This window comes from Alnus glutinosa, chromosome 9 (assembly GCF_958979055.1).
Source record: "Alnus glutinosa chromosome 9, dhAlnGlut1.1, whole genome shotgun sequence".
NCBI classification, from domain to species: domain Eukaryota; kingdom Viridiplantae; phylum Streptophyta; class Magnoliopsida; order Fagales; family Betulaceae; genus Alnus; species Alnus glutinosa.
In genome coordinates this window covers 951,809-961,458 of record NC_084894.1, presented here as the reverse complement: position 1 = coordinate 961,458, position 9,650 = coordinate 951,809, and the positions used below count along the sequence as shown (strand labels likewise).

At 33.2% G+C, this 9,650-nt stretch overlaps 1 protein-coding gene across 1 annotated transcript; it reads right to left on the bottom strand.

The window, feature by feature from the left end:
* Positions 1-3,111: 3,111 nt before the first annotated feature.
* On the bottom strand, positions 3,112-3,914 carry LOC133878215 (uncharacterized). The gene has a single exon (XM_062316746.1). The coding sequence runs from the start codon at positions 3,800-3,802 to the stop codon at positions 3,431-3,433; it is 372 nt and encodes a 123-aa protein (XP_062172730.1). The 5' UTR covers positions 3,803-3,914; the 3' UTR covers positions 3,112-3,430.
* Positions 3,915-9,650: the final 5,736 nt, after the last annotated feature.

Sequence of the window (9,650 nt, the reverse complement as noted above, 5' to 3'; positions counted from 1 at the left end):
GAATCATCTCATCATCTATGCTTTTAGAAAGGGTTCCCAGCAGATTTTGGTGTCATCTCGCATCTTCTTCACTGGCTCTTCTTCTTCTGTGGAGATATCCATGAATAAACAATCTGTTTGTGCTCTGTAAACATAGGATCTGTGGGCATTTCATGAACGAACTTCTGAATTGATTTTCTCGAGCTACAAACACAGGCTTAGCTATGACTTGTGCTCCTGGGAATGCACGTGCTTCCACTTTAACAGGAAAGTTGGAAGATGGGCTTTTCAACTTTTTCAATTTGCAATAAGAGTTTTCGTGTTTTTTTATTAAATATAACAACATTTTTTTCTTAATCCCTCAATCTTTTTGTGGTGATTAGTATAAGCAACAGAAAATCCATTCACTCGTACTACTAGTAACCCAAACTTTTGATTAGAAGGAATTTGGTTTGAATTTCATTTCAATTAGACCAATATGACCGGACCGGATACAAGAATTACGTGTTCTAATCTCAACGGGTTCAGTTCCAACTAGAAAGCCAAACCTCATAGGAAGCCAAACCTAATATCTCAAAAGTTGAGCTAGGGTTATGTTACATAGGACCACTCTCTTTATAAATAGAACTTAGATCCGAATCTTGATAGTAGGTTAAATACATTACCAAACAATTCAAAATATAAATATTTCTCAATCAATTTCCATGACACATAAAAAAGGTGTCTATATCTATACGGTTAGCGATGTCAAGATCCCAATGCTTTGTTTATTAAACCATTATCTTTCTCACATTTATTTTCTGTTTTCAAAACAAAAACATTAACAAACAACCTAAAATACAAAACACTCAGACGTGCGAAACATCTCAATGCGTTTTAAGAACATCCCCTTTTGATTTAAAAAGTTTATATACAAGCCCTCGTTCCTTAACCGTTTTAAAAACGCTTTTCTATTTTCAAAACAAAAAACACAATTTTCTTGTAACATATAACAAATAATTCAAAACACAAAACACTTTTCAAATCTATACCCTACCAAAAAGTAATTCTCACTTTTATATCACATCAAAACCAAATAATACTTTTCAAAACCAGTATCAATCATACATAGTTATTATAATTAAGGTTTTTCTCTCATTTTTTTTTCCTTGTCCTGATTCTAGACAGTGAATATATAATCAAATAAAACCGGAGAGAGAGAGAGAGAGAGAGAGAGAGAGAGAGAGAGGAGAAGGTTGAAGGCAACACACTGTTGAGAAAACAGAGTGCACGTGAAGCTGTGAATGTTTTCGAAATCTTGGTTGATCAAAATGGCAGGGCATAAGCCTCCAAACAGGAATCTGGTGTCAGTTAATCTTGTGGTGTCCCTTAACATGCAATGTCAGGTTAAAGGGTTTGTTTGTAGTGATAACAGTTTATGATGTACGTATATACATATATAATACTTCAGAGGAGCAATTGATATATTGGCCGGCCCCATGGAATCTGAAGCTCGATCTGCTCTCATCTTTTTTCTTCTACTCTCTTAATCAGACAAAGAGGACTACAGGCCTTGTGGACCTCCCTACATCACGAGGGAGAGAAGACTTACCTGCCATTTGACAATTTATTTAAAAAATACACTCTTATTTTTACTGCTCTTACTTTGTTTGTTTGTTTATTGATTTATTATTTATTTTGTTTTCCATGCCAGAGTCACCATCCACGTCCCTTCCTTTCTTCCTAGCCTAGTAAAGCCATTTCTTTTTCTTCTCCCCCTTAATTCCCCGTTTGTCTTATTCTTTTACTTATCTCGATGCCCAACACCTTCAAAAGTCAGTCTCATATCCGACAGTTGGATTGTGTAAAAGTATTGGATAGTGCTAAGTTTTATATATATTAGATAAACTATTTACGCTTTTCTTTAGCCGAGTTGTGACGGGTGGTATCATGAGAGCAACCTAAATAGTGCAAGATGACGTAGATGTCCCGGCATTATAGTTCATTTTAGAGTAATATATAGCATATATATCACTAACGCTTTTACTTGACTACAGAATAATCTTCCTAGCAGTTTTTCTTTATCTTTTTCTTCTTGCACCTAAAAATGGTCCTGCTTCCTTAAAACGCTAGTATACCTAGCTATCTACAATGCCCTATATAGTAGATCGTTAGAATTTCAGAAGCTATTATATATAGAGGGTTTTATCAACATAAAATGAGACAAGAGAACATAGGAACTAGCATAAACGTACTTGGTTTTGAGCCTCAAACTTGCTAGTGAATTAGGTTGAGACTAGCTTGCTGATGCAAATGATCACCCAGAGCTCCGGTGCTCCACGAGTGCTGGACCTCTTCGATGTCTAAATTAATATTTTTTTAGAGAGAAGGATACACGGAAATTGTGGAAATTGCAAGCTAAAAGTGCGCTTTTAAACAAATTAAGTTGTGCAAAGTTGTCTCGTTTAGAATTTTGTTGTAAAAAAAATGGTGGTTTGAAAATGTAGAAAAATCTATTTATTTATTTGTTAAATTATAGGCAATGAAATGTATCTTTTTTTTTTTTTTAAAAAAAAAAAATGTATGATTTTAAAGGTTAAGCCACAATTTTACTAAACACACTTAATTAATTGCATTTTTTTAAAAATGAACTGTCGTTTAATAGTGTCTAACTATAGTAAGTCTCGCGCGGTAAATATAATATTTAAATGGAAGTCTTTTTGAATTCTCCAACCATTCATATAGCTTGCAGTAATTCTACGTGCACATTAAGTATCCATAAAAAAAAATGTGGCTTTTAAAATTACTATTTGATCAAAATCATCATTTGATAAATCACATGCCCAATGGTGATTTTAAAAACCACCTTATTTTTTGATAGACACTTAATGTACATGTAGCATTACTCCATATATAGCTTGACCTACTGTTATGAGTAATGTAATTTTAGTATTTTTGATGAACTAAGATGGATTAATTATTCAGACCATTAGTTATTCGAAGCAATTGAGTTAAATTTTTTCTTCTTCCTCCTCGGTAAATTTATTATAAGGAGTGTTAGATATTTTTCTTTTTCGAAAATCTTGCTATATGATACTATGTTAAATTGATATATATATATATATAAATTAAAATAGAGTTCAAAATCCCAAATTACTTCACAAGAAATTAACATACTTAAAGTCTTAAAGATATACATATGAAGGACTGGATCAACAACAATAATAATAATAAAAACATTGTAGCTATTAATTACTACATCAAATCCGGGGGTCTTACATTAATATATAGGTTTACATGCATCTTCCCAAACACCGTACCGATCGAGCTAGCTAGATTAATTAGCCTAAATATATAAAAGCAAGAGTCTTGTATATATATATGGCATAAATAAAGCTAATTAAGCCCACTTTAACAATAAATATGGCACAAAACCACGCACTAAACTAATTAATTACTAGATTATGATCGATCATCTACTTAGTAAGGGAAACCATCGTTCATGAAAAGAAGATTGGTAGGAGATCATGAACAAGAGGAACACAAGCAAGGCTGCCACGCCCCAAGGAGATCCTCCGGCCCGATGAAGCGAATCCTTCTCCGGCAACGGTATCAGAAATGGAACACCGCCCGATAGGCAGTGGACCAGTATCAGTAGAAGCAAGGGGACAATCATGCAGAAGAGCTTAATCTGAGTGATCAAATCCTCGAACATGGACTCGTAGTTTATGTACCATGTGAATCCCATGATGAACAAGAGTATGAGAACGAAGAAGCAGAGGTGGATAGGGAAAGAGAGGTAGTCTAAGTAAGAATAATATCGGTCGTTGTAGTACCTTGCCATGTTTACGGTCGAAAAATATTAGGGTTTCAATATATGGGTGTTCTTTTGTACAGGAGTAGGGAGGAACTGTTCGAAAATGTTGTACGTCTACAATATATGAACTGGTTTTGGTTTGTTTTGATAAGATAGTTTTCTATCTTGTCAAAACCTTGCTTATATAGGGCGTTAGATCAAGAATCAAGCTAGCGTGTCTACCACGCCACTTAATGCATGTTATGATCATCTCTTAGTTTGCTATATTTAGAATTAATAAGGATTTCTTGTAATTAGTTGTCCGAATTACGTTTCTAAAAACTGCCCTGAACTCACGAAGTCCGGATGCGGAGCTTGAACCAAATTTGAAAGAGGAATGCTAGATCGAGCTCTTTCTAGTGTCATTCTGGGGTCCTTTTATACTTACACGACATCCTGTATTTTTTTAATAAAAACAAGAGAGAGAAATTAAGTTGTAGTTTTTATTTATTAAAAACAGGGTGTCATGTCAGTATAGAAAGACACTAGAAGGAGTTCTAGTATTTCTCAATTCGAAAAGCTAGCCTATTGTAGTAAGAGATCTCGATCCGCAATATTTATGGTAATTTTTTGTAATTTGGACAACCAATTTGAGAGAAGATATCCTCGATCATGTATCCGCAACACTTCTGTAAATTTTAAATTGAGTAATGCTGTTTTTCACACCCATTATATTATACTCATTTTATACCAGCTGATGCAGTGACGGAACTATGTAGAGACCCCAGCCCCTTCTTTTAAATTTTTATATTAAGTTTAATTTATATGTACTTTTAAGCTTAAAAACTAGGTTTGATATCTCATTCATTCTTTGATTTCTTAAGTTGAGAAATCTTGATTTCGTCCCTAATAAGATGTGGCATGTTTTAAGTTTTTTTTTTTTTTTTTTCTTAAAAAAGAAAAAGAAAAAGTAAATGACATGAAGGCCCTTAAAATACGACAGGTGAACTAATTTTTAAAATTCGTAAAGTAAATAAGTGTGAGTAACGTTAGTATTTCAAATTTGTATGAAAGAAAGCAATAGATTATACGATATTTTTGTGCAGCTTTAGGGAATCCCTTTTTGTGGCGGATCCATGGGGGGGATATTGGAGGACGGTGCGAATAAAAAATAGTTGAGATTCGTTGTATACCAATGGAAAAGCGCCACGTACGACCGACCTTTGGACAGGAACGTGGGAAGAAGAGAAGAATAAGGAAGAAAGAAAAAGGCTAGGGTTTAGTGAAGGCAATCCAATAGGGGGGGGTGAAAAAGTAATCTCGAAAATGGTGGTCCGTGTCAGCTTTAGGCGCTTTATTCATAATATTAATTTGGCAAAAGCTGCCTGTTGAAAGGGATATACAATTATGCATATCCAACTTCCCTCTTTGCATGACTTTAAATTGGCTACCCGATTAAAGTCATATTCTCCCCTTTTTTTTTTTTTCTTTTTCTTTTTTTTTTTTTTAATTTTTTTTTTAATTTTTTTTTTCTTTTTTTTTTTTTTTTTATATATATAACTTTATTTAAGGATATCCAACTTCCACTCTTTGAAATAAGATACATAAATTTCAAAACGTCTCGATTAGAGTATTCATTTTTTATAAAGTCTCAATTAGAGATTTTCTGTTTAATTAATCCTATCAAAATTTTCAAAATACTCTTGTGTTTATTTTTTATAAAAAAATTTATACAATTTTTTAAGATTCAGACACGAGTCATTTTGCAAATTTCGTTAAATTCTAACAAACACCTAAATCATAGCACACGCTACATTAACCAATGTAAAACTAATATAAAAATTTAACGTGAAGAGTAGCATAACTCCTAAACAAACTAACAAGCTAATTAAATAGCTCATTGAGTTTTAAATAGTGGTTAATCACTTCCTAAAGTAAGCAAAAAAGAGTAAAATAGTTTATGATGCAATAAAAGTTGATAGAGTTTGTTAAGCTACTAAATGAAGGTGACCGAACCACCTCCGTAGCCTTGGGGATGGTTCGGTCACCCCCTCTAAGCATATTGAAGGTAGATAAACTCACCCAGTACTTCCAAATGGCAAAAAAATAGAATAAAAAAAATTGAGAGCGTGCATGGACGAACCACCCCCAATGGCCATGAGAGTGGTTTAGCCACCCTTCTAGCCGGCCTTATTCATGTTGATATGACACATGAATTCTGTAAACTTTTGTAACGGCATAGACTAATTTATTCTTTTTTCCCTTACAACAATTAAGAAGCTAGTGATTGATCACTACTATTTAAAACTCAGCGAGGTATTTATCAAATCCCCAAACCATGCACCGACACAAAAATGCATGTTTCCAAAATTTAAAATTCACTTCAAATTATAAAGACCATATATAATGATGAAATCCTTCAATATATATATATATATATATATAATGATGAAAATATTTGAGCTACGTACGTGGTTAATTTGATGAAGGCATGAGAAGCATCTATATATATATGATTACATATTCCTGCCTTTTTTGACCACGTACAGCTCATATTATATGAGGTGAATGATGTTATGATCATGACTTTGTTCATATTCTTCCCTTTTTTGTTCATATTCTTCCCCTGTGGCGTAATCGATCGATCCACACACTAGTTGACAAATTCTTTATTCCAAAAGATCGACACAAGTGGCCGGCGATCGATCCAATCAAAACCCACTACACCTAAATGCTACTGCCATTGATGGAATGGTAGCTAGCTCCGATCCATAAATGGAAATGAAATTGGTGCAGTGGAGGTGACAGGTGTTGGATGAGGAAATTCAATCAAACAAAATGATATCATGAATTAATTCTCATATAAATGAATCAAATGATGATCACCTTCAGACTATTAATTTCACGAATGGGTTTAGCGAGAAGAAAAGTAGGAAAATGGTGTTTGTGTTGGCTTGCACAATGCTATGGGTACAAAGGACCCTTGTACTACTTTAAGTTGGAATTGTAAACATTTAATTACATATATAATTAAATTTACAATTTTTTTTATTAGTTTAAGTTTTTAGGATAAAAGTGGTAATTTAATATTGTGACGTTCCACATCATCTAGATATGAAAATAGAATAGAGATGTGCTTATATGTATATTCGCATATCTCTTGACACAACCCGTTTTAAAGTCGTGATGGTTGTAAACCTATCAGAATTTCGCAGTTAAATATACTTTTGTGAGAGTAGTATTAGAATGAGTAACGTCCTTAGAAGTTTGATTTAGGGGAGTCAAAAGTAGACAATATATGTATATTGCATATTTCTTGACACCATTCGTTTTAAAGTCGTGACTGTCATAAACCTATTAGAATTTCGCAGTTAAGTATGCTTCTGTGAGAATAGTATTAGGATGGATAACCTCTTGAGAAGTTTGATTTAGGGGAGCCAAAAGCAGACAAAATTGTGTCATTGGGATGAGTCGTCACAATTTACTAACATAATATTAGATTATGATCGGTTCAAATTTTAACTATACAATTTACTTCGTTTCAGTTAAATATTTAATGTGTGTTGGGCTCACCGTCATTTTTTCTTCATCCTCTTTTCTTACATAAAGAAAGAGATTATTAGAAAATTCAGAACTTGACTAATATTAATTCTCTATCGGCGCTACAACTAACTAATGAAAGGTAATGCAAAAATACTCCTTTAATTAGTGTTCACCCTTTATCTGGCCTTCTCTCTCTCTCTCTCTCTCTCTCTCTCTATATATATATATATATATGCAATACAAAAGGGAGGGATTATAACAACTTGGTTTGTTTGTGTTAAATTTAGGCACATGAACAAATTCAGGGCCATTTATTAGAATTGATAATTTTTTACACGATTTGTAAATCTTACACAAACTCAATACGAAAATAGTAAGTTAAGGTTAAGGGATCTGACCTGTTTAATCAAATAGGTCAGACTAAAGTTGAATTATATAATCTTATACCCATGACTCGATGAGATATGAATCTGACATCCCTACCATCTATAAACATACCTCATAAAAAAAATTAAAAATATGCATTATAATAATTAAGTAGTGATCATAATGATGAGCAACGGGCCATATTTTACATGCTCAATTTGCTTAACAGAATCTGTAGAGGATATGCTAATTGAATTCCAGTAAATTAATTAAGGATAATGATCGAAGACCATAATCACAATGGTACTAATTAGCCTAATTGGTCCCCTTGAAGGGATATATGATCCATTAATGATTGAGCTCATGAGATGACCTTTCTGATCTGTTTAGGTTTACTTAAATCTTCCCATTTGGTGTCTGTTCATTGGCATGCATGATGCATGTAACTGCAATGATTTGGATGACCCACTTCAGATATGCTTTCCTCAAGATGGTATACGAGTGGCAATATTCCTATATATAAAATAATAAAAACAATAATAAATTAAGCTCCTTTGAGGAAGTATGACCCTAGCTTGGGACCCTTTCATGGCGTTATCAACAAGCCCCAATAGTCACTTCACTTGAGTAGATGTTATCATGATAGGGCCACAAATGATGCAGCTAAAGACACGACCAAAGTGGTCTGTTGCTATCCAGCTAGCGGCATCACGAGGACATTTTTCTTTGGAGGATGAGAATGACAAGAGGAACGAGAATACCGCGCAATAAGGTTGTCTTGTTTTATTTTGTTTATTTTGTTTTGTTTTGTAATTTTTTTTTTTAATTTTTCGGATTTTAATTATTTGGACTATCGAGCAAGTGGGATTTGGATTGTCCAAATACTTTTCTAAGCAAGTGAGATTTTGACATTCTTACATGGGTTGTCTTATTATAGTAGCTCGAGATTTGATCTTCCCAAACATTTGTCTAAGCATGTGAGGTTTATATTGACTCTCACATGCGCTAGCTGTCTTTTGCATAGCTTGAGCAGATAGGGTTTAGGCTGCTTAAATGCCTGTTTGAATATATGAAGTTTAGACAGACTCTTATATAGGCTACCTTATTACACAGAATCTAAATTTGAACGTGACAATATGTTAAATTTGATGTCATCAACCGATAAAAGTCACAAAAATAATGTTAATATCGAATGTATCTACTTTCTGTAATTTATTAATAACCTTGTGAGTAGGAAATTACAAAGTTCAATATCTTCTACTTAATGGTCTACTTACCATTATTAATTAGGACGGATTCATAAATCTGCTCTCTTCTCTTGTATTATTTCTTCATTTAGGGGCGTAAAACCCTTGTTGAATTATTATTTATTCAAAAGATTTAAGTCGATAAGAAATGATTTATTTTAATTATTTAGTAAAGTCAGATCGAAACTCAAGAGTTCTGTTTTGATGCCGTGTCACCAGTTACTCGAAAAATGAAACTTATAAAAAATAAATAAATAAATAAATAATTTTTTTTTTTTTTGTAATTGCAATTGTAAATGAAAGAGAGAGAGAGAGAGAGAGAGAGAGAGAGAGAAGAAGCTCTAATATCGCCAGCCCCTCATAGGTGATAGGCCCCTTGAAACCAAAAGCGCCATCTTCTAGTTGAAATTAAAAAGGGCCTACATAGGCCCATTATCGGCCCATGGAGCACAACTCAAAATCCAGAATTGCAGGTGTCATGGGTCAAGACATAGACACGGCAACTTTTCTGACCCGTTACCCATGTACGAGATTGACGATGGTTTGTCAAATGAAATTGAAATATGACACTTTTCAGGTCGAATAATGTTAAAAATTACGCTTTTAATTTTTATATATTTTTTTAATAATAACTTATTAACACTATCACATTAGCATAGTAAAATAGTAGTAGGATGAAAATAAAAAAATAAACATATAACATATTCTTCACGATTTGTTTTAAATTTTTTTCTATGTAA